Source organism: Arvicanthis niloticus, chromosome 7, assembly GCF_011762505.2.
Source record: "Arvicanthis niloticus isolate mArvNil1 chromosome 7, mArvNil1.pat.X, whole genome shotgun sequence".
NCBI classification, from domain to species: domain Eukaryota; kingdom Metazoa; phylum Chordata; class Mammalia; order Rodentia; family Muridae; genus Arvicanthis; species Arvicanthis niloticus.
The window spans coordinates 42,892,095-42,916,174 of NC_047664.1; the positions used below are offsets into that span (position 1 = coordinate 42,892,095).

Here is a 24,080-nt window from a genome sequence, read left to right on the forward strand (position 1 = left end):
CATGAAGATTTCAGGAAGGGGAGAGAAAAGGTCAAGTCTAACTCAGGGATGCTCACGTGTGTTATAATGCAATTCTGCCAGGTCAGGGTGGATGGCACTAGTTTAGTGGTGCTTCTGGGACTCCCCTGCCCCCTGCTCCTTCTTACATGCTAGGGATGAAACCCAGGGCCTTTGTATTCTAGACAAGTCTCCTCCACTGAGGTACATCCTCTGCATCCACTGCATTCTTGAATAGTGTGTAGTCAGTCGTCTTGGTTGGGGTTTTCGTTGCTGTGATGAAATGACCATGACCAAGTTGGGGAGGAAAGGGATATTCGGCTTACACTTCTACAGGACTGTTAATCATCAAAAAAGACTGGACAGGAACTCCAATAGGGCAGAGTCCTGGAGGCAGGAACTGATGAAGAGGCCATAGAGGAATGATGATTATTGGCTTCCTTCCTCTGGCTTGCTCAATCTGCTTTCTTATAGAACCCAGGACCACCAACTCAAGGATGGCACCACCCTCAATGGGCTTCACTAATCGAGAAAATGCCCTACAGCTGGATATTATGGAGGCGTTTTCTCAACTGAGGATCCCTCCTTTCCGATAGCACTAGTTTGTGTGTCAAGTTGGCATAAAACTAGCCAACACAGTAGTTATTTACTCCCTGATAGGTGAGTAAATAACTTTTTCACACCCTTACCTCTTCATCTGCTCCTGTGTGCAGGAAGCAGTGACAGTCTCTGCACTGATGGAACTAGAGTCTGGGCCTTGTATCTTTCTGGCCAACAGCCTCGTTGGAGAAGGTTGATGGGCAGGCATCTCTGCACCTCAGACTCTTGCCTCCCATACTGACGGCCTAGAGCAGATAAAGTGAATGCTGTGCATGCAGAGCCTGGCACACATTAGGTGTCTGAAAACAATCTAAAATGAACTGGGAAGAAGGCTCAGCCATTACCCAAGGAGGACCAAGGTTCAGATCCCTGGAACCCATGTAAATGCCAAGCAGATATGATGGCATCCTTGTAATTCCAGCCTGGGAAGGCAAAGATGGGAAGCTCTTAACAAACTCACTAGTGAGACTTAGTTGTATTGGCAAGTTCTGAGTGATTGAGAGAGACCCTGCCTCAAAGAAAAAGGTGGAAGAGAGATGATTCCCAACATCAGCCTTGGGCATGCATCTGTACAAGCAAGCATAGCACACACACACACACACACACACACACACACACACACACACACACACACACAAGGACAGACGGAAAATTCTAACAGACTAACAGATATGCTATGCTTCCTTGGCAGGGACTGCCACTGACCAAGGCCCTGGCTCAAGGCAGAGTCTCCAATACCTGGCTTCTCCCTGCATGAAGCCCGGCCAATGCTGCTAACTGCAGCAGATAGGACCATGTAGTTGTGTGGGCATTGTTACTGAATGATGATTTCTGGAGTTTGAGATGACGCTCCACTTTACAGACAAGGGACAGCCATTTCTCAGAGCAAGCAGGTGCCAAGCAGATCTACCCAGTGTACCATTTTATACAAACCTCCACTCGAGGTATTTGCATGGAAACAGAAGAGTGCTAGGATCATGTGCTGCCCAGTGAGTTTTGCACAATGCACACTTCTGCATCACAAACTATGAAAGAACCTGGTCTTGCATTCGGAGTGCACCCTCCAGCCTTACTTACACCCACCTGGTTTGACTTTGCCTGGCTTTGAATTTGATGTAAATGGTGTTACCCAGCGTGCTTGCACTGTGTCTGCTACCTTTCACCCAGCTCCACACCTTCGGCTCTAGAACCAGAGGTCACACTTGCTGTATTGCTGTCCAGCAAGGATCCCTTCTGCTATAGATGAGACTTCTCTTCCCGGGCTGTCTGTCTGTGGTTGACTATAGCCAAAAGTTGAGTCCATTCCAGCTGTACCAACTATGTGGTTGTCAGAGCAGCTTCCCAGCTTACTCTGTCACTTCCAGGATAGGACTGGACTTTGCCCCTCCCCCCCAGTCTAGTAATTCTCATATTTCTGTCTCAAAATGGTTCTCTCTGTTTTTGAATGTACAGTATTAGGGAGGGGAGTCACCACTTACATCCTTACTTACATTCACTTGGTTTGGCTTTGGCTGGCTTTGAATTCGATATCGATGGTCTCACCTAGCAGACATGCACAGTTGTCTTAGATGATGTTAAAAATAAAGACAGCAAGGAGTTGGGGTTGGTAAAATGCTGGCCTTGCAAGCACGAGGGGCCAAGTTCCATCCCCAGAACCTATTGTTTCTGTCTATGTATGGGTCTGGAGTGGGTTTGTTTCTCCTGACAGTTAAAGAATTAAAAGGCAAGAAATCTCTCAAGTACAACAAGTAGTAGCAACAGCAGAAATCTCAGATACCACAGACAGAATCAGCTGGTGAAGAAAGGCTTGGAGGTGGGGAGGCACACACACACACATGTACGCACGCACACACGCACGCACAGACAGCAAGCATGCAGAGAAAGACCCTGGGGGGGGGGGTGAAGGTTGGAAGCTGAAGCTGAGAGTTTTAAGATTCTTTGAGGGGTCTTCATTCCCTAAATTAGAGTTGATCAGTTAGAACAAAGACAGAGAGGATGATAGCCCAATTAACTTTAGTGTAAATATGTCCCGAGCTTCTGTCCCTGCTCAGGAATATGGGGAAGAACCCAGCCATCTTGAATTTTCTAATCATGGCTCCTGTCCCTACCTGTCTTGCCTATCAAAGATGTCTTACCCAACTCCTAGTCCTTCCCTGTCACCATGGTAATGAAAAACAGAAGCTGAACCTGGTGATGTAGCTTGTGATCTCAGTGCTGGGGAGGCAAATCTCTGAGTTCCAGGCCAGTGGGAGACCCTGTGTCAAATGAAAGAAAGAAAAAAAGGAAGAAAGAAAGAGAGAGAGAGAGAGAAAGAAAGAAAGAAAGAAAGAAAGAAAGAAAGAAAGAAAGAAAGTAAGGAGGGAAGGAAGGAAGGAAAGAAGGAAGGAAGGAAGGAAGGACAAAGGAACAACAAAGAAAGACAGAACAAAAGGAAGGAAGAAAGGAAGGAAGGAAGGAAGGAGTGGATGGTGACTGATTTACAACACTCAATCCTGTCCTTTGGGCTCCACGTGCATGTGCACTCAGCACATGTGCATGGACGTGTACACACACAGCATAAAGCCATAAGTGATCCCTTGCCTGAAGAATGGCATTAGTCACATCGCCTTCATCTTTCTCATTAGACAACCTCCAATCTCACCCACACTCCTTAGCCTGCAGATTTCAGCTTCTACTATATGGGGTTGGGCCTGACCTTTGTCCGTCTTAGTCACAAAACAGACAGGATTTCTCAGGGAAAGTATGCACTGGGGAAGAGACCCCTGTGTTTTTTTAGGAGGGCCAGTGTTGTTCTGCCCTCTTTTGTTATGGGATCCTTGCAAGCTCTAATTTATTCCTTTGATACAAGGGTTTACACAGCCCCATTTGGTGGTTTAAATGGTAATTGCTGAGCAAATACATATGTTTGTGGGAGTTTAAAGGTCAGACATCACTCAGAAGGGCAAGCCTTTGTTGGGCCACAGAGTGGCCATTGTGAACTGCTCAAATAGCTTACTGCTTCTCTCTACCTTTCTCAGTGCCCTTAGGCTGACTTCTTTCTGAGGCCCCCCAGTCACCCACATATTAGATTTCTCCACTGCAGATCAAAGGGAGGTAAGATACAGTTTTAACAGTGTTGCTCTGGGGATTTGCCAGTGAACTTGAGTTGGGAGACTAATAGTCCTGTCACGGACGTCCCCTCTCGGCCTCCTTGCATGGGGTGGTGTTAGGCAGCTGAACCTGAATCAGCAGTCTCTTGAAGGATGCAGGAAAATGTTAAGGTCATAAGACCTTCATAGTCTCTCCCTCCCTTCCTCCCACCCCCCCCCCCCGTGTGTGTGTGTGTGTGTGTGTGTGTGTGTGTACATGGAAGGAGACATGTTCATGTGGGTACATGGTGTGTATGCATGTGTGTGTGTGCACACAGAGGCCTCACATGTTCCATAGGAGTCTTCTGCCTTGTTTATGAGACAAGGTCTCCCACTGGGATCTGGGGCTCACCCTGCTGGTAAGGCTGAGCTAATTGGCCAGCAAGCCCAGGCATCCTCTGTGTCTGCCTCTGCGATGCCAAAATTGCCAGTTGTCACCACATCCAGCTTCTTTATATGGATTCTAGGGGCTGAATTTGGGTCCTTGAGCTTATGCAGAAAGTACTTTTCTGACAGAGCTATGTCTTAGTCCAGGAGGCTTTATTTTATTAATTTTTCAGGTTAGAACGTGTGGTGGTTTAAATGTTTTCAATGTTTTCAGTGTTCTCAGATACTGGAATACTTGATCCCCAGTTGGTGACACGATTTGGGGAAGTTTATGAGGTGTGGCCTTGCTAGAAGAAGTGCATCACTGGGGGCGGGCTTTCAGAGTTTAAGGTCTTTGACTCTTTCCTTTGTGCTCCCTCCACTTCCTGTTTAGGGTTTAAGAAGTGAGTTCACAGCTTCTATTTCCAGCCACCATGCCTGCTGCTGTCCTGACTCCCCACTGTGATGGTAATGGGTTCTAATCCCTCCAGAAGCCTAAACCCCAAATAAACCCTTTCTTCTGTAAGGAAGTCACCTTAGCCATGGTGTTTTATCACAGCAATAGAAAAGTGAGCTAAGGTGGGTCGTGGTGGCACACACCTTTAGTCCCAACACTCGGGTGGGCCCTAGTGACAGAGGAAGGTGGATCTGTGAGTTCGAGGCCAGCCTACAAAGTGAGTTCCAGGACAGCCAAAGCTGTATAGAGAAACCCTGTCTCAAAAAGTAAAAGCAAGGCAAACAAAAGAAAGAAAGAAAGAAAGAAAGAAAGAAAGGAAGGAAGGAAGAAAGGAAGAAAGGAAGAAAGGAAGAAAGGAAGAAAGGAAGAAAGGAAGAAAGGAAGAAAGGAAGAAAGGAAGAAAGAAAGAAAGAAAGAAAGAAAGAAAGAAAGAAAAGTAAATTAAGACAGAATACAAAATTGTTTTTATTTCATTGAGATTCAGGGGTCTTATTACAGAGTTACGTTGTTGAGATGATAAAGACCTGAGCAACAGTTTATACAAGGAAGGTTTGTGTGATGAGCTCATGGTTACAGAGGGTCTCAGTTGATCATGGCTGGGGAGCACAGCTAAGCTATTGCTTTCAAAGGCCCTGCCTTAATGACATTTGATGCCAAGTAAGCCCCTTTCCATAGCTCAAGATATGGCCACCTACTGGAGAGCAAGCACTTCAACATGCACTTTGTGGGGAACACTCTGGATTCAACCTGGAACAGGGAGACTCAGAGTCCAATTGACCTTTGTGTGTGTGTGTGTGTGTGTGTGTGTGTGTGTGTGTGTGACTCCTCTTCCAATGCCAGCTCAGACCACTTGGGTTTCCTAAGCTTGGTGGAAAATTTCCTTTTAAAAACACGTTTATGTATTCAACTGTTGTGGGTTTGGGTATACGTGAACAGCAAGTGTGAAGTGTCTTAGGAAATGACGCACAGATTCTCACTGGTGCAGAAGCAACCTGTGTGAATCTCTGAGCTCTGGTCCCTCAGATCAGTGAAGCAAACCAATTCCCTCTGCTTACTGATTCCCACTAGGTTGGAATGATGATCGGTGCTTTACAGGGCTCCGAGGCCCTGACTGGGCTCCAGAAAGTAAATGCTGTGATTGGTGTGTGTCACTCACCATGTGCATGAGTGAGAAGGTAGTGACCAGGCTGCCACACACAGTTGGCCCTTAATATCGGCCAGCTTTCAATATGGGATTGAAAACATTGTTTTAAGTGTGCAGTGTACGAGAGTGTGCAGTTTCCTGTTCATGGTTCCTTGAACAATCCAGTAGAACATGCATGCACAGAGTTTACACTGCAATTGGTCCAGAAGTGATCCAGAGAGGAGAGAGCTGACCAGATGGTGTAGTGGTAAAACACTGGCTGTGCAAGCAGGGAGATCTGAGTTCGATCCCTAGAACCCACATAAAAGCAGAAGGAAAAAATCAACTCCACATACCTCTGACCTCATACAATGGCATAGACATACTCTTCACACACACCATATGCATTGGCATAACAATATAACATTGATATAATAATAATAATAATAATAATAATAATGACAATTGCTTTAAAGTTTATAGGAGAATGTGCCCAGACTGTGTGCAAATACTGTTTTGTGTTAAGTCAGAGATTTTTTTTTAAAGGTTTATCTATCTTATGTATATGAGTACACTGTAGCTGTCTTCAGACACACAAGAAGAGGGCACTGGATCCCATTACAGATGGTTGGGAGCCACTGTGTGGTTGCTGGGAATTGAACTCAGGACCTCTGAAAGAGCAGTCAGTGAACTTAACCACTGAGCCATCTCTGTAGCCTGCATCAGGGATTTAAACTTTTTATTTTCTGAGACAGGTTTCTCCATGGCCCTGGCTGTCCTTGAACTCCATTTATAGATCAGACTGGCCTTGAACTCAGAGATCGGCCTGCAGGGCTCTGCCTCCTGAGAGCTGGGATTAAAGGCTTGAGACTTAAGAATTCTAATGCCAGCTGGGCAGTGGTGGTGCACGCCTTTAATCTCAGCACTTGGGAGGCAGAGGCAGGCCTAGTCTACAGAGTGATTTCCAGGACAGCCAGGGCTATACAGAGAAATCCTATCTCAAAAAACAAAAAACAAGAATTCTAATGGCCCAGAGGCCCCATCATGGCGTCCATGGAGTCCCTGGAATCAGTGCCCAGTGGATCTCAGATATATGCCTTTTGTGTTTTCTAGTCTGATGACGCTAGCCCAGCCTTTGATGGTGCTGGCATGGGCTAATATTCAGCAAGGATGCACCCAGCCTTTGTAGCTTTTTTGAAACACATACTCTGAGACACTTTGAGTCCTAAGAGGCAGTGTAGCCTGGCAGCTGAGAGCTCAGGCTCAGGTCTTAGCTGTACCTCTTCACCAGCAGGAAGACTGTGGCCCAAAGACCTTTAAACTCCGACCTGTGCTGTGCTCGATCAGTTAGTTACAACTAGATCCCAAAAGAATTGGTCCCTCAAATCAGGGAGCAAGTGAAAACCTCCACATCTCATGACAACACATGCGTTTCTTAGTTTCCTTCTCATGGACAATGAGACTCATAGCAGTAGAGACATCATAGGGCCGCTGTGAGGAGTCACCACCACTATCCCGTCTCCACTGTTTTCTGTCTCTGTCTCTCTGCACACACACCAGCTTCAGCCCTTTAAAGCCTGCCCTGTCTCTTCCCACTGTACTACAGCATTGACAGTCTGCCCGTCCCTGGATGCCTTTATCACGGCTTGGATTTTACCTTAGTTAGTCATAGCTGCTCCCTATTGTGGGATGTCTCCTGCATGCCCTGGGTGAGTACCAAGATGTGTTTTGTTTGTTTTATGCTTCTCCCAGGGAGGGTAAAGGATCCCATGATTCAGATGAGGGTCTGCAGAGAGCTCGGAAGTCCTCTCAGGGATCATACAGCAAATAACAGGATCTGGACTGACCGGGATTTTTCTCTGTCCCAAATTTTTCCCTAGGTCTCCCCTCACAGACCTTGTTTTCACAAGACTTGTCTTAGCACAGATGGCTTATCTTTTTGTCATAAAGATGTTCTAGGTGGATAGCTTTGTTTGTTTGTTTGTCTGTTTGTTTGAGGCAGGGTCTCACTATGTAGCCTTGGCTAGCCAGGAGCTTGCAACATAGACCAGGATGTCCTCAAACTCAGAAAGATCTGCTTAACTCTGCCTCCTGAATGCTGGGATTGATGGTGAGTGCCACCATGTTCTACTCATGTTCTTTTTGTTTGTGTTTTAAGTAGACAACTGACCTGGGGGTTTCTGGGTCCCAGGATCAGAAAACTCTTTTTATTTTGTTGTTCAGTGGTGACCTGCGGTGTGACTCAGGGCCTTGAACACTTACACATTTCCTACCACAATACTTTCATATTGGATGACAGTCATTCAAAAATATGGAGGTATATGTTGCATTGAGTGTGTTGTTTTATGCATGTTATATTATATGTGTGATGTACTTGTTAGTATATTAGCAAGGGTGTGTGCATATGTGCTTGTAGATGGGCATCCATGAGGAGCTGAGCCTAGTGTTGGGTATTAGGGAGCTTTCCTCAATGACTCTCCGCTTTTACTTAATTAATTTATCTTTTACATTACATTTTAAAATTACTTTTTCAAGTGGTTGTAATCCATAAGAATTGTCCACGACTGTTTAATTTTACCTGCCTTTATTTTTTGAGATAGGGTTGCTCACCGAACTGGAAGCTCACTGATATAGAAACGCTGACCAGCCAATGAGCTTCAGGCATCAACTAGTTTACACACATAACCTTCTTCTCAGTTCCTGCTGCTATGTCTAGCTGGGCTCTGGGGACCTAAATACAGGCCTCACGTTTGCACGGCAGCGATTTTATCAACTGAGTGATTTTCTAGCCTTGAGAATCTCTTTTTCTGAAAGGGAAAATGGTTTGGTGTCATGTACACAAGTGACAAAGGCTGGCATCAATGTCTAGGTATGTAGGGAGGGCACCTCCATCTCCTCGGGCTTTGCCAACATGATGGTGGCTTATAACTCAAACAAGAATTTGACCACAGAAACTGTTCTTTCAACAAAACCACACTCCCAGATTGGGCCAGAAATCTCCAGGAGCATTTGGGGAAACATACAGTTAAGGGTGCCTGCCTACCAGGTGACTCAGTCTCCAGCCAGCTCCCTGATTCCCTATGCCATGTAGTCTTAGGAATAGCACTTTCTTTGCCAAGGTTTATTAACTGAGACCAACACCTGTCACCTTCTTAAAACAGCCAGGTTGCAGGGGGTGGGGGGTGCCCTGTTTTCCCCATGGGATGTATGACCTTGAGAGTTAATGAGGCTGTCTATGCAGTTGGTGCCCACCAGGTTCATGGTGACTCTCTGTTCCACCATTGAAGTCAGGCTCACCCAGAGACTCCCCTCCGACTCCTGCCTAAAATCAGAAGCAAGGCTGTTGGGGCCTGAGATAGGTACCAGAGGAAGAGGATCATGGCCACAAACATAATACCTTCTCAGGATGATCTTGCTGTCTCCCTGCGGCAGGCATGAGAGCTGGGGGACACTCACACCAGTGTGATTGAAGCTATTTTTCTTCCAACCTTGACGAACTCTTCAGAGAAAGTCCACTGTTTCTTTTTAAAACCACACATGGATTTTGTGATCACAATGTTTGTTTCAGCCATGAATCTTGTTATTTTGATCATTGGGGTCTGTTTTATTTGTTAGTCAAAGAATTTCTTCCAGGAGAGTTGAGTGACTATTTGTAAGTAATAACGAGGCTCACAGATGTGCTCAAGTGGTGTTTACGATGTTCTCTGTGTGGCAGGTCTGATCTGGGGCCGATGTTCTAGTAACTCAGCAATCCTTGAAGCTACAGTGGCTTTGAAGCCCACAGACATTCTGTTTTCCAATGAATATGTGGCTGTGTTAACATTTAATTTATGTTAGGCTGAGTAAGACATTAACAACAATAACTATGAGTAAAACAGACATAATGAGCATATTGTAATGAAAGTTGTATAAATCTCTGTGTCTCTCTGTGTGTCCCTGGCTGGCTGGCTGCCTTCTCCCCACAGTGTGGCTAGTGCATACAATGCAGATATTCTAAACAGAGGGGGGCGATTCATGTGTCCCTTGCAGGAGAATGTGGGACGGTGCTATTCAAAAGGACAATTTCAAACTTATGAATTATTTAATATTGGAACTGGAACTGTCTGTTAATACGGTTGGGTTGCTGTTGGCAATGGTAAGTGACATCTCAGAAAGCATGGCCCGTTGCATCACCCTTATCCAGGTAGACACTTCTGGTGAGCCAAGCCCTTTAAAAGCTGCTTGTCACAGCTATGAGAAGTGAAGCACGGGATGACATGCATGGTATGAGGACCATAGAACTGAAAGGTTAAAACAAACCAGCAAAGTACATCTGAGACTTCAAAATATCCATGGTGAAAACAAGCAAAAAGAAATGGGCGCTCCCCAAAGAGGTCACACATGTGTGTACAAACAATTACCATGTGAAAACATGTAGACAAAGAAAAGCATACTAAAATCACAATTTCCCCCAACTGTCTAATGGGAAACACTTATCAAATTGATAAGTTCATTGTTGGTGGAAATGCTGAAGATAGATGGCTTCGTCTGCCCCCTGCTGGTGGGAATGTAAAGTAAGCCCCCTTTTACTGCTAGAAAATACTGCATGATGTTAATATTTGATCTTGCTATACCATAGCAACACTATAGCTCTTGTTGTGGAAATAGCCAGACATACATGTGATGACCTACATATTTCATTAGATTTTTTATGAGTGAGGGTATTATGTTTCATCAAGGTTTCTTTTTACAATGAAAGGCTTTAAAATGATATATATTAACACTTAATGGTATATATTAACCTGGGTGCCTTCCAGGTGATGGGCACTTTCTAGGTGTTGGGCATTTCACTAAGAGATGCATGTGTATTAGTTTTCCTGGAGGATCTCAAAGACTATTTGCTGATTATAGGGCAGCTACAGGGCACAAAGAAAAAGGAGGGCTGTATCAGTCTGGTCCCAGGGTTGTAGGAACAGGAAACCACTTATGTTAGTTATTCTTCTCCTTCCTGTGACAGAATGGCTAACAGAAACTTAAGGGAAGACAACTTATTTTTGGCTGCTGGTTGTGGTCCATCCTAAGTTCCCGGCAGTGAGACTATGTAGCAGGGTTCCTCACATCAGGGCACCAAAAGGAAGCAGGGAATGGGATCAGACATAAAGCAGGGAAAAGCTATAATCTTCAAAGGTTCTGCCCCTCAGTGATATACATCCATTGATCATATCTCTTAGCACCAAGGTTGTATGACCTCCCCAGCAGTATCATCCTGGGGACCCAGTATTCAGATTCATGAGCCTGTTGGGGGGAACACTTTATATCCAAATCACAGCACTACTCAAAATAGCACTGGTGTGTGGGAGCTGACTTGGTGGAGTGCTTGCATCACAAGCCTGAGGCCCTGACTTTGATCTCCAGAACCCAAGGGGAAATGGCAGGCATAGTGGTGCATGGCTGTAGTCTCAGCACTGGGGAGACGGACACAAGGCGATCTCTCGGATTTACTGGCCAGCTAGCCTAGCCTACTTGGTGAGTTCCAGACCAATGACAGAGCCAGTCTTAAAGAAGTGGCCAGTGTTCTTAAGGATGGCACCTGAGGTTTTCCTCTGCCTTCACCTGCACTTGTAAACATATGCACCCTCCAACATACAAACACACGCATATACATACATTCATAAGCTTAACACACATCTGGGGGGGCGTTAGGAAAAATGTGTAAAGTCTTTGCAAAGGATAATGACAGCCACACCTAGTCCGATAAGATCACACCTCTTAGTCCTTCTAATCCTTCACAAACAGTGCCACTCCTTGGTGACTAAGCATTGTAATATATGGGTCTATAGGGGCCAAACTACCACAGCCAGTAATGATGGCCAGTGAGGCTACCAGCTCCAGAGCTCATCTTGAGAAATTTGGTTTTAGTTATGTGTTTGTGGGGGTAAAGTGGGGGTAGGGTTGTTGTTCATATGTGTGCAGGTACCTGTGGAGGCCAGAGGCATCAGATACCCTGGAGTTTGAGTTACAGGTGGTTTGTAGTAGGTTCCCTGCCTGGTGTGGTTGCTGGGAATAGAACTTGAGTCTCCTTTAAGAATAGCAAGTGTTCTTAACCATTGAGCTACCTCAATAGTCTCCTGAGGTTCACATTATAAACTGGGCTCCCTAGGGCTCAGGAGGATCCATGAATGGAAACAATGCTCTTAGCCTCTTAGAGTCCCCTTACTAGATGGGCCCTTATGTTGTTTTCACTCCACATTGGCCTCACAGGCCAGCATTCTAAAGCAACACAGAAGATCATCTCAATAGCTCAGCATCAGCTCCAGGGACCAAGAGGTCTGGTCTGGGTCATGTTCCTCTGAGACAGGGCAAGCCTCTGGAAAACAGCCAGGACTACAGCAGAAAGGGAGAACAGTGGGGGAGCTGTTTGTGATTAGGTTATGGAGGTTATGGAGTCCCAGATATGTGCTCCATATTTGTCAGACAATGAGAACATGACTGCCTCCACTGAGGAGAAGTTTGATAAGTTAAGAATGACAGTCAAGCTTGACAATTAAAAAGGTTGACATGAACAGTGAGGATCGAGACTCCAAAGACAAGAAAATTGATGAATGAGCAAGCGGATCAGGACTGACCATGTAGTTCAGTGGTTAGAACACCTTCCTGGCAAATGCACAACCATGGGTTTGACCGTCAGCATGTATACGCATACATACACACATACAGACAAACAGAGAGAGACAGAAAGACAGGAAGATGGAGGAAGAGCACAAAAAGTAAGTGTCAGATGTCAGATCTTGCAGTCTGGCAAGCCTAGAGAATGGCAGGTACCACTGTCTGAATGCATGGGCCACAACAGGCATGGAGAGATGCTATCAGAATGGAGTTATCTCCCCTTGAGTACATGCAACTTCATGGATGGATAGACTGGTATTTATCACACTGAAATCACTTGCCCAAGAGCCTACAGAAACGCAGCAGGGTTCAATAGTGTATAAACATGTGGACTTAACTAGACAGCTAAGGGGGCAAAGGTCACAGTCAAATTCACTTTCTCCCACAGGTAATCAACATTGAAAATGAAAATTTCTTGTTGGTTGTAGCCTGTATCGCATATCTATAATTAAGGTGTCACAATGAATTCACTGAAGAACCTAGGAGATGGGCCTCAGCAAAGAAGATGTCATTAAATATTGGACTGGTTCCAATCAGCTTTTAAGTATCAATATGGTGTAAAGGCAGTACAAGTAAAAATACCAGGGGAAATACCTGGAAGGATTTCAGATCTAAATACAAAGTCTTTGGAAACACCACAGGGGAAACTTGACCTGACCCAAATATACCACATATGGAAACTCCAGAATGGCTGCGACTCTCTTGGGAATATCCAGTTTCAAGGGAGACCCAGCAGTGACCCTTCTTAGTTGATGGGACAAACTGACTTTTCTGTTAGCAAGACTTTCTAACCTTGTGTGTGTGTTGGGGGGCGGGGGGGAGCAAAGAAGAATTGAATCTGGTCCTTTAGGATCCTGGAAAGAAAAGGAAACCAGGAAAAGGGAGTTATTGTTTAGAAAGGCCATCCGATCTGCTCAACCATTACTCTTTGCCTCAAAGGATGCAGGAAAGCTAAAGTAACAACAGAAACAAATTCACAGAAACTTGACCCCTTTCTGGACAATTTCTTCATCAGCTCCCACACCATAGGGAAGAGTGCTCAGATTTTCCTGCTGGGATGTGATGCTGTAGTCAGCCCACCACTCTGCCTTCCTTACACCCCCTGGCAGAACACACCACCTCTCTTCCATACTCCCCAAATCCCACACGCAGATTTCTATTATGGCGCCGTATTGACATTATGTACACTACAACACCCCTACCTCATCCTCAGCATTTACTGTAAGTAGCTGGTCAGAAAATGCTGCTTGGATTAATGAAACACTTCTGGACATTTCTAGTAGCACTGTACTATCTTCCATATCTCAGGTCAGTTTTGAACCAGGGGCACTTCAAGAGCAAGGTCAGTTCTTGCTCGTCTCATCACCGTAGCCCCGCCATGGCAGTTCTTAGTAAACAGCAGGTGCAATAAACTCTTGACTGGTTAAGCACAAACTTTCTCAGATCATGACTCACTAGAGAAAGAGTAGGAGAATGAACAATAGGATTCCTGATAGAGGAAAAAAAAATCATGATCCAGTGAAATGCAGATTATGGGCATTGGGTGGTGGGAGCAATTGGCTAGAAAAGCAGTCTGGTTCCCACAGTCCAGATAGGGCCATTTTTCACAAGCCGAGAGAAGAGGGTTCATCTGATTCCTAAACCGGTGGTCTTCCCTTAAGCCGAACAAATCAGATACAGAGGTGGAGTATGTCTATTAGGCAGAAAAGCAAACAGTCTCACGTTCCTTTCTTGCCCAGAGCCATGCAACCAACCTGTCAGCATTACCAGAGACAAAATAAATAGAACACTAAAGTAGAGATCACAGGAAAAAACAAAACAACAAACAAACAAACTTATTTGCAGCAAATGGGAACAAGGGCAATTGCTTCCAAAATGAATTCCCAGAAACTGGGGAAAGCTGCATTTTACTTATAAGAGGAATGCAGACTCTGGAGGCATCACATCTTGGGAGGGAGCATCCCGCAGAGTTAGTTTGGTTGCATGCTCTTTTGTTCTTCCAAGCTATGAAAGTGAGAATTGAGGATCTTGAGGCAGTCATCTGCCTCAGAGTTATACTTCTGAACAACCTTATAGGTGAGGAAGAACACCTTATCACTGGGACTCAGAATACCGAATGGGAACCCTGTCACTTTCCTCGTCGCTTTCTGGTAAACTGGCGGGGGTGTGGAGGAGTGCAATTTATTTTAATCTCCCTGATCTGGCGGTTCTTTCCTCTTCCTGGAACTGCCTACAACTCATCCCAGACTAGCGGGGCAACCCCCATAGAGCAAGAGTAGCCAGGAGACTGGGGTTTGGAAGTTCAGCCTTGGACAGGTTATTTTCTACGTTTAGGTGCTGGAAGCTGGATGTCCCCGCAGCCAGAGAAAACGCTAATTTTGGTCGTTTAGAGCTTCCATAGATAGGAACACTCCAGGGACCCTCTGCTCCTGAGACCAGAGATCAGTATTTTAAAGTTCAAATCCTTCTTGGTGATTTAGCGCGGTTTCTTTGTCCACTAAGCCGCCAAGGTAATACAGTTTTAATCCGAACGTCCGCCCTTGGACCTGGCGCCGGAAGTGCTGCGTGCGATCACTTCCGTCGCACTGGCGGGCGCCAAGATGGACGCTCCGTGGGCTCGGGAGCAGCTACGGCGCCGTTACCTATTTCCTTCCGAAGTAGAGCTGGACTGCGAGGACGAGGCCAAGCCAGGTGAGGCTCCCCAGACTTTGGGTCCCAGGGCTTACCAAGTTGGGTCGCGAGTCGGTGTCCAGGGTCCTGACAGGTCTTGCAACCCTCGCATCCTCCCCTGAGCTGCATTTCCGCATTCGGTGGAGAGCTGACTTAACTCCGCATTGGAAACACCCTTTAAAACTAAAACTAAACGTAGTTTCCTAGTCTTAAGAATTAAACCCAGAACCTATACAAAGACGTAAGCAGACTGCTTTCACTTCAGCTTTGCCTGTAATACGCTGTGGTTGGATGTACCTAGCTGCCTGTCAGCAGAAAGATAGCAAAATAAGTTTGGATTAGATGTATCTCTGCCTGTGCATCAGATAGGCTTTTCTATATCCCTTTGGGTCGTTTTCAGAAGGAATCTCAGAACAATATATGACATGCCACCATTTGGGTACAAACTACAGTCCATTATGTGTTTTTGCCTGTAGATGCACAGAATAAAAACCAATTACATAGAAACTGATCATGTTGGTTGCCTATAGGCTAGAGAATGGTTAGGATGAGGGTCAGTTTACTTTGGAGCTATTTGACCTGGATTTGTAAAACCTTTGTTTATTTGTTAGCCTTTCAAAATAAACACTAGCAACATTGTGCCAAGGCATGACAATATATGCATTTTGAGAATGTCTTCAAGACTTTGTGTTAGTACTAACCTCTCCAGAGACTCTGATAGTCATTGGACTTCATTTGGAGACCAGTAGTTCTCATATGACAATACAGAGAGGGTGTGTCAGAAGCCCTTCATTTTGTTTGCAGGGAGAGTGATGACTTGCCTATCAACGGTGCAGTCCATGCTGTGTGCCATTCCATGCTGGAGCTACCCCAAAAGCTGATGTCTTTTTAAAATATTTTGGTATAAGTTTTATTGTATTTGACATTTTCCTTTTATTAGTGTATGCACACACATTAAGTGGTACATGTGCTTTTGAAAGCCAGAGATTGACATTGCGTATCTTCCTCTGTTGGTCTCCACATTTTTTTTTTTTTTTTTTTGAGACTAGATGTCCCTTGGCCCCTGGACCCACCTGTCTCTGTCCCAGCATTGGACTTACAGGCATCCACTGCCATGTTCAGTTTATGTGGATGCTGGGGATGAACTCAGGTTCTCATGTTTGAGCAGCAAGCATGCTACGTACTGAACCTTCTCATTCCCCTGCTTTTGAGATGTTACTTAGTTAACATGACTAATTACTTTCCTAAAGGAAATGTGAATTGAGTATGTGTTATACCATACTTTTGGATGGTATTACTGTATCTAGAAGATTATGAAGGTTTAAATGTGATTCCAAGATTCATTTTGCAGGAATAGCTAGTATATTAAGCATATTTTCTAGTGAACACCTATTAACTCAGCAAATGTAAGTCTACCATTTTCGTTATTCATTTGGTTGGTTCTTGGAATAGAACTCAAGACTCCATGCATACTGAAGATGTATTCTATGTCTCTGCCCCTAAATATACACTTGTCCTGATGGTCTGACAGAAGGAGTTGGCACCATAGTGGGCAGGATTCTAGTCACTGGAAAGCTCTAGGAGATGACTTCATCTGGTGTAAAAACCTGGGCACATTCATAATTCAAAAATGTCCTCTGTTTTATAGAAACACCCACAGCTGTTGAGAAAAAGAAGAGACCTCTTCCAAGACTTAACATTCATTCTGGATTCTGGATTTTGGCATCCATTGTTGTGACCTATTATGTTGATTTCTTTAAAACCTTTAAAGACAATTTTCACACCAATAGGTAAGAAAATCTTGTTTTGACGGGTGTAGTGACACATAGTAATCTTAATCCCAGCACTTGGGAGGCAGAGGCAAGTGGATCTCTTGAGTTCAAAGCCAGCCTAATCTACACACTGAGTTCCAGGACAGCCAGGGATACATTAGTGAGACTGTCTCAGGTAACCAAAAAAAAAAGAAAGAAAGAAAAGAACAAAAACACCTTGTTGCTTCATGTTTTGTGTGTTAAAGTTTGTCAGCTGAATTCTCAAAACAGTTAAGACATGGTGAGATGGCTGAGTTGGCAGAGCGCTTGCTGTTACAAGCATGCTGACCTGAGTTTGATTCCCAGAACCTACATTCAAACACAAACAAAAAGAAAAAAGAGGAAAACAATCCAGTTTGGTGCCTATAATCCCAGCTCTGGGTAGGTAGAGATGGGGACCCCTGGGCTTATGGACCAGTTAGTCTGGCTGAATCAAATAGCTCTAAGTTTGTGAGAAACCCTGTCTTAAAAAGAAGGAGGAGAATGACCACAAAAAGACACCATTGTTGTCCTCTGGCCTATACATACACGCGTACACGAATGCACACGCACACATGACAGTGTTGACCTCTGGTGATGTTAGTCTCTATCAGACATGATGTTGAAGCAACTACTGGTGATACAGAAAAATACAAGACACTTTTGCCAAAGGGTGCAGGTTTTCACACATAAACCTAGTAAGTTTTTGGGGTACAGTGTATGTGAGATCTTAATTATTGTCTTCCTATCTTATGTGGTCCTCTCATGACCCCTCCCATTACCTTTATATATACAGTGTTAGCTATTTGACGTGTTGACTATGTCAGTAAGCTGATTCTAGTAGTCATTTTACTATGTTGCATACAGTAGATTACATCACTTGAACATATGCAATTTAAAATTGTTATGTGTGCCTCCAGAAGACTGGAGAAGAAAGCCCTGAGAACCAGAGGAGGAGTGGGAACTGTGGCCTGAGAAAGGTGTGTTTCAGGTAGTTAGGGCAGAGTAGTTAGGAAGGGAGTGATTAGAGGGTGTGACTCAGAGTTGCCTTGAAGGTCAGGGGGAGGAGTCAGGAGCTTAGATCTGAGTCCTAGTGTCATACCAAGGGGCAGATCCTGTCCTCTCTCATCCCAGGGGTGACCATGGAGCAAAAGTTATGCATCATGTTGCATCATGTGTGAATAATGTGGAGGCTATCAGGTATCAGAAAAGGGGGAGATGGAGGTGATGTCTGAGCTGGCACATGAGGGCTGTGTTTAGTGCCAAGAACAGTGACTAGACATAACTGTGGAGCCATAAAAGATGCAGACAGGAATTTGGTCTTGCTGAATCATGGGAAATACAGTCCTTCAAGTCTTCAGGTGGAAGGGTGCCAGATGTGAAGTAGTTCATTTACATCTTGAGAAAGAGACTGCTCTACCCTTCATGAGGAAGCATTTTTTAAAAATTTTTAAAAATTGTTTAAGCATTTCCCCCATCCCACTCCCATTTTTCCATCTGTTCGGATCTTTGGTAGGTCATGTGACTTGTCTAAGTGAGTTTTAGATGGGGAACTGGAACCAGCATCATTCTCCTGGGCATCTGCTTCCTGCGGGAGGCGGACTCTGCTCACTTTGCAGGCTTTTATTTCCACACTCACACAGGCCAATGACAGTGGAAGTTCATGGTCCGGAACCAAAGAATAAGCCTGTGGGGGGGGGGATTTAGTGTCAACAAAATTTCTGTTGACACTCCCTAAAGCCATGCTCTTCCCTCTGCTCTGTCAGTGACAAAGCTGACACTAGATTTTCATCAGCCGGCAAACTTCATCTCTCAGCTGGTTTAGAACCTGCTGGGAGAGAGCAAAGTACCTGAAATGCCACCTCAGCAGCTGCTTTTTTTGTGAACTAGAACTTGGGACGAGCCCAGGATGGGTCTGGCACAATGGCAGGGGCACATCTGCATTCAGTAGCATTTTCTGCTGTAGCAGACTCATTACCTGGTTTCATAGTGCCTGCTTGGCAGATGATGGGCAGGATGCCAGGAGGACCTGGGACTGTTGCTTGGTGAGGCTGTGATGGGAAGGTAGATGTTTCAAGGCTTTAGGGGTATGTCCTTTCATTAGGCTTTCCTAGGACATCAGTGTGAGAGAAGTAGCATTAGAAATGGTCCCACACAGATGATGTGTTGGATCAACCACAGCATTAAGTGGGGGCTTGGGGCCACATGCCTTCCAGTGGCAGTGACCATATAGACAGACATTAGACACTGGACCAGGGCTGTGGGAATGAGAGAAAGTTGAAAGCACAGGCCTGGCCTCAACATGGTGTGTTCTTAGCGGCAAAAAGGCATGACCCCTACCAAGCCAAGGCTACAGAAATCTATACTTCTCCCAGCACTGTCGATACTTCCTTTCTTCCTCTTTGTCTCCACAGTTGGTTTCTCTTTGGTGGAGCCTTGTTGTTTGTCAGCCTGTCAATTGCATTTTACTGCATAGTCTATCTGGAATGGTATCGTGGGATTGAAGAATACGATGTCAAGTACCCAACGCTGGTGCCCATCACAACAGCAACTTTCATTGCAGCAGGGATTTGGTGAGTGGGTGTTGAATGTGAATGAAAAGCAATCACTTTGTGTTCTGGTAATGATGAATGTGACCCAGAACCTAAATCAAGCAGCGTGGTGCTCCAGGGAAAAGGGGGTCCCAGGCACTCTGTTCTTTGGGGGTCTCCTCTCAATTTCTTTCTCTCTTAATCTGCCTTAGTTATTTAAGACAGAGAAGGCGACATCTGCACATACTGTGTGTTTCATTTATTAAGTGTTTTTCTTTGTGATGGATAAGACACACAAAAGGAAAACCAAGTGCAGCTGAGCGAGCTGATCACAAGGCGAGCGCTGCTGCAGAGCTTGCTTAGGTTGGGGAGGAGTGGAGCTGTCCTCCTGGCCATCCCTCCTGATTCTTCCCTTTGCTTCACTGTGCCTTCCTTCCGCATGCAAACACTGCCCCATCTTTGTTGCCATTTTTGTGCATACCATAAACACTGTTCTGTTCGTCTGTGTTTTGGACACAGACTTTAGAGAAGTTGGTTGTACAGTCACCGGTGTTTACTATTTAACTGTATACATGCAGTGTGTGCATGCAGTTCACTTGTAGCTCCCAGCAGCTGTTCACTGCCAGCCGTCACTCCACTGTGTAACTGAATCCTAGTGTATCTGTTAATGCAGCCACATAGTCAGGCTGTTTATAGTTGGTGCTATTTGGAAGGGTGCCATTAAGAACCCCTGCACTCTGCTGGGCTTATCTGTGTATACATATACCCAGAAAGGTGAGGTCTGTGCATGCCCCAGGTGTCCATTCCTCCAGCTTCATGACGTAGCATCAGGCTCTTCCCAGGTGGTTGAGCTGTCTCACCAGCCACTATCTCCCAAGGTGGGTGTCATCTGTGTTAAGCATATGCAGTCCTTGTCTCTCTGTTGCTCTCTAAACAACAGAGTAGTAGTGCCTTGGGCAGCAGTTCACAGTGTGTGGCACTGTAAAGATCCTAGGGATATGACATGAGGATGTGGGGAAAGGTGCAGGTGATCTGCAGATGCAGTGGTCCCTGTAAGGCCCCTGAGCATTTAAAGCCTTGGTGTCTCTGCAAGATTTTGGAGCTGATGATCCCTGGGTAGGAAGGGACACTGTCATGCTTTCCCCGTGTGTCTGGTAGCACATTTCAGCTTGTGGTTCTTCCACAGTGAAAGTAGCTGTGCCTTTTAAAGGTTACATGTCTTTCCCAGTGTGCGCATGCTCGGACTGCTCAGCTCATTCCCTGTTGCCAGCATGAATCCACCTTTGTAAATTCACATATGCTCAGTGAAGAAGAGAGGCTACTTTTAAAAAAAGAGGGAAAAAAGGTAATACTCACTGAAGAAAAAATTAATAAAAAAATTTAGAGAAAGCAAAGCTTCCGCTCTTAGGGGTTTTTGTTTGTTTGTTTGTTTTGTTTTGTTTTAATGTAAACTGGATTCTGCGTTTTTGGAAAGTCTTAAAGCTTTTTGTATATTCCTCTTAAATGCCCTTTCTTTGACCCAGTTTCAGCTGTCGTTGGGCATTACCCCTGTGAGGTCAGCATTCCATGGCGACAGTAGACCAAGGATGCTGTTTGACTTTGCCTTCTGTAGCAGGAACATCCCAAGAAACATCACATTAGCTTTAGGCCTGTGGCTTATGATTATTTGACATCTATTTATCCAGGATTACATATTAAAACCCATAGCTGTCTGGAGAGCTTGTTTAATTTTTTAATGGTTTCCCTGGTAGCTTCTGCTTCTATCACTTTAGTCATCGAAACTCATTTGCTTTTAGTAAGTGTTTTCTTTGACCTGGTGACAGGAATACTGGTGTTTTTGCAGTGAAGGCTTTATAGCATTGTGTACAGCATTGCTTTTTCATGCTGTTTTAAGAGCTGTTTTGCCTTTTTCCATGATAACGCCTGGGAGGATAAAGCAGGCTGCAGCCATTTGAGTTTGGTCTAGTCCTCATGCTAATGTGGGGAGGTCCATGTCACCCCAGGTCACCTTGCAGCTTCTGTCAGCACAGGCAGAAATCTCCTTCCTATCAGATCGTGCCACTGGGTCTAAAGACCTGCCTGGGTGGCCGTTCTCAAGCAAGCGCGGTTCCCACTCTGAACATTTGTGCTGTCCCAGCTGCCGTTGTCAGCTGTTTGCTTTGGTTTCTTTCAGCTTCAACCTGGCTCTGTGGAATGTGTGGTCATTTTTCACTCCCTTGCTGCTGTTTACCCAGTTTATGGGGGTCGTGATGTTCATCTCACTCCTTGGATAAGCTCCAGGTAAGATGTTCGTTTCTAACAGTGAGCTGTGGAAACAAACGTCTTGCAGTCACTTCCTGAGAGCACTCTGACAGACTGCCTGGGAATCACTTGCTGTTGTGTTTGTGCTGAAGCAGTTCACCACTGAACACAGCTGCAAGGACCGAGGCCACCTTCCCAAGGTGTAGTTTTAAGTGCTCATTTTTCAGAGACAGCATCATGCTTTTCAAAGAACTCATAAAGACAGCATGTGTGTCTTAATGTGGATAAGTTCCCGTGGGGCCATTTTATAGTGTGTGCATGACTGTTCGCTGGATGCTTGTTAGAAGTAGTGTGGGAATGATGGTGATCTTACTCAACTTGGGACAAATTCCGCCATTTTCTATAGGTATTGGATGAATGGTAGGTACCCTAGCCCTTTTTCAAAAATTCTTTTCAGGGGCTGAAGTGATGGCTCCCTGGTGAAGATCCCTGGTTCCTCTTGCAGAGGACCTGCGTTCCATTCCTAGCATCTCCGCTGTGGCTCACAACCTTCTGTAACTCTAGGTCCAAGAGATCTAACACCTTGGCCTCCACAGATGTCGGGCACACATGTGCTGGACACACATGTGCTGTACTTACATATACACAGGCAAAACACTCAGGTGCATAAAATAAAAATAAATCTTAAAAATTTCTGCCCTTTGTATACTATTTGGAGAATTTATGTCCCTGTGTACCAGCCCCTGCCCAGGTTGGGAGTATTGGTACACATTTATTAACTAAGTGTGTAGAGTATTAAGAATGGTCATGCTGTGATTAGGGGAGAAAAGACAGTATAGTCCCTCCCCTCGTGCCACTTATATGTGACTTGGAGAAAATCAACTTGACGGGGCCATTTGCAGATGGGATGTGTGATGGGTGGGGCTCAGGACCAGGGTGTTCCAGCTGATGGAGTGTGTGCACCCTGTGGCCCTTAGGGAGTGTGATGTGGAGGTACACGTGAGCCTGTTGTTGCCAGTCAGAGGCGAGTTGCTGACCATCACCACGCTGACACAAACGGTTGTCATCCAGCATTACACTATGTCCAGAGACCGATGAGACCTATGGGCCCCCTTGTTCCTGCGCATGTCTCACTTTAAGAGGTTTAGAGTCTTTGTATCATCTTATTCCCACAGCTTTGGCTGACCCTGATTCCCACCTTTCTCTCCCCCTGCCCCCTTCCCCAGTGGCTGGAGTTCTGGACTCTGACTGTTTGGCTGTTTCTAGGTATTTGGGTGCATTTGACTTCCATGTGCCTGGTGTATGGTTGGTGGTGAGGGCAGCGTGGTGCTGGAAGCCATGCAGATTGTCCTTTTTTTTTTTTTTTTTTTTAAGTATATATTTGTGTGTATGAGTGTTTGCTTGTATATATGCTTATGTATATATGCATCACATGTGTCTCTGGTACCCACAGAGGCCAGAAGAAGGCATAGGATCCCTTAGAACTAAAGCTATAGAGGTTGTGAACTTGCATATGGGTGCAGGGAATTGAATCCCAGCCCTCTGCAAGAACAGCCAGTGCCCTTCACCACTACGCCATCTCTCCAGCCACAACACTTTGTTTTAATGGGAATTCATGAGCTTAAGATGTTTCACTTGGCACATAAATGCTGTTTTCTTCCAGACTTAAGAACGTGAACATTTAAAGTGAACAGAGCATTCAGCTTGTCTGCTGACACAAAGGAGAAGCTCACTGTGCACTAGTGTCTCTGAAGTGAGTTGTTTTCTTGGAAAAATTGTGACTTTCTACATCTGCTGTCGAAATAAGAATAAATGATCTTTCTCTCGGGTGTCCAAAACAAGTGACTGATTGTCAGCAGTTTGTGTTAGACTGAACTAGCAAGTGTTAATCTGTCAGGTTTTAGAGACAGTAGTGGCTCCTCAAAGGAGCACAGTGCCCACAGTTTTACAAAGTCTGGCTCATTCTACTTGAAGGCTAGCTACCCTTTTATAGGTAACTGGACGCAAGCATGACAGAATCGTGTGTCACTGTTAGTAGTCACTGGATAGCTTGTATTTGTCACAGCTCTTTAGGTAAGAGGACCAAATGGAAGCATCTTATGGTTTCCTGTTACTCTGGATTTTATCATTATGTAAGTTATTGGGTTTTTAACATTTTTCAACTTATGTTCTTTTAATAATGTTTAAGTATATATAATTTTTTTCTGTAACATCAATAAAATATTTTTATAACTTTCTTGTGCATTTGGTTAATACAGATTTGGGGTGAGCTTCCGTTTTTTGCTGTTTGTATTTAGAGTTAACTAGAAATAATGTAGCTTCATTTTAAAGTAGGTTCCCCTGTTCTTAAGTGGCTCAGTAGCAGCCGGTGTTTCTGCTTTGTATGCTCCCGTGATGCCTGTCATAAGCATTGTGACACAGAGATGCTTGGGGATTTGTCTTCCCGTGAAGTGGTTGATGTAGTCACTGCTGGGATTTGGGCACACAGTACCCACACACACTTAACTGAAGACGGGACTGCAAATTTAAACT

The 24,080-nt window shown here is 44.9% G+C and overlaps 1 protein-coding gene across 2 annotated transcripts; it reads left to right on the plus strand.

Annotated features, from left to right (window-relative positions):
• The first annotated feature begins 14,846 nt into the window (after nt 1–14,846).
• Tmem128 (transmembrane protein 128) lies at nt 14,847–23,784 on the plus strand. 2 transcript variants are annotated; one of them, XM_034509457.2, is made up of 5 exons: nt 14,847–15,007; nt 16,635–16,776; nt 19,191–19,349; nt 21,481–21,587; nt 22,006–22,243. In XM_034509457.2, exons 1-4 carry the CDS (start codon nt 14,917–14,919, stop codon nt 21,578–21,580), a joined length of 492 nt encoding a protein of 163 aa, XP_034365348.1. In that variant the 5' UTR covers nt 14,847–14,916; the 3' UTR covers nt 21,581–21,587; nt 22,006–22,243. The 2 variants fall into 2 exon arrangements, with proteins under 2 accessions (XP_034365348.1, XP_034365347.1); XM_034509456.2 differs by lacking the exon at nt 22,006–22,243 and adding an exon at nt 23,212–23,784 and having other exon boundaries at nt 14,855–15,007.
• The last annotated feature ends 296 nt before the right edge of the window (nt 23,785–24,080 follow it).

Coding starts and splice junctions, on each gene's coding strand:
- Tmem128 (XM_034509457.2), top strand. CDS start 14,917: ATGGACGCTCCGTGGGCTCGGGAGCAGCTACGGCGCCGTTACCTATTT. Junction 15,008..16,634: donor CGAGGACGAGGCCAAGCCAG/GTGAGGCTCCCC, acceptor TCTGTTTTATAG/AAACACCCACAGCTGTTGAG. Junction 16,777..19,190: donor GACAATTTTCACACCAATAG/GTAAGAAAATCT, acceptor TTGTCTCCACAG/TTGGTTTCTCTTTGGTGGAG.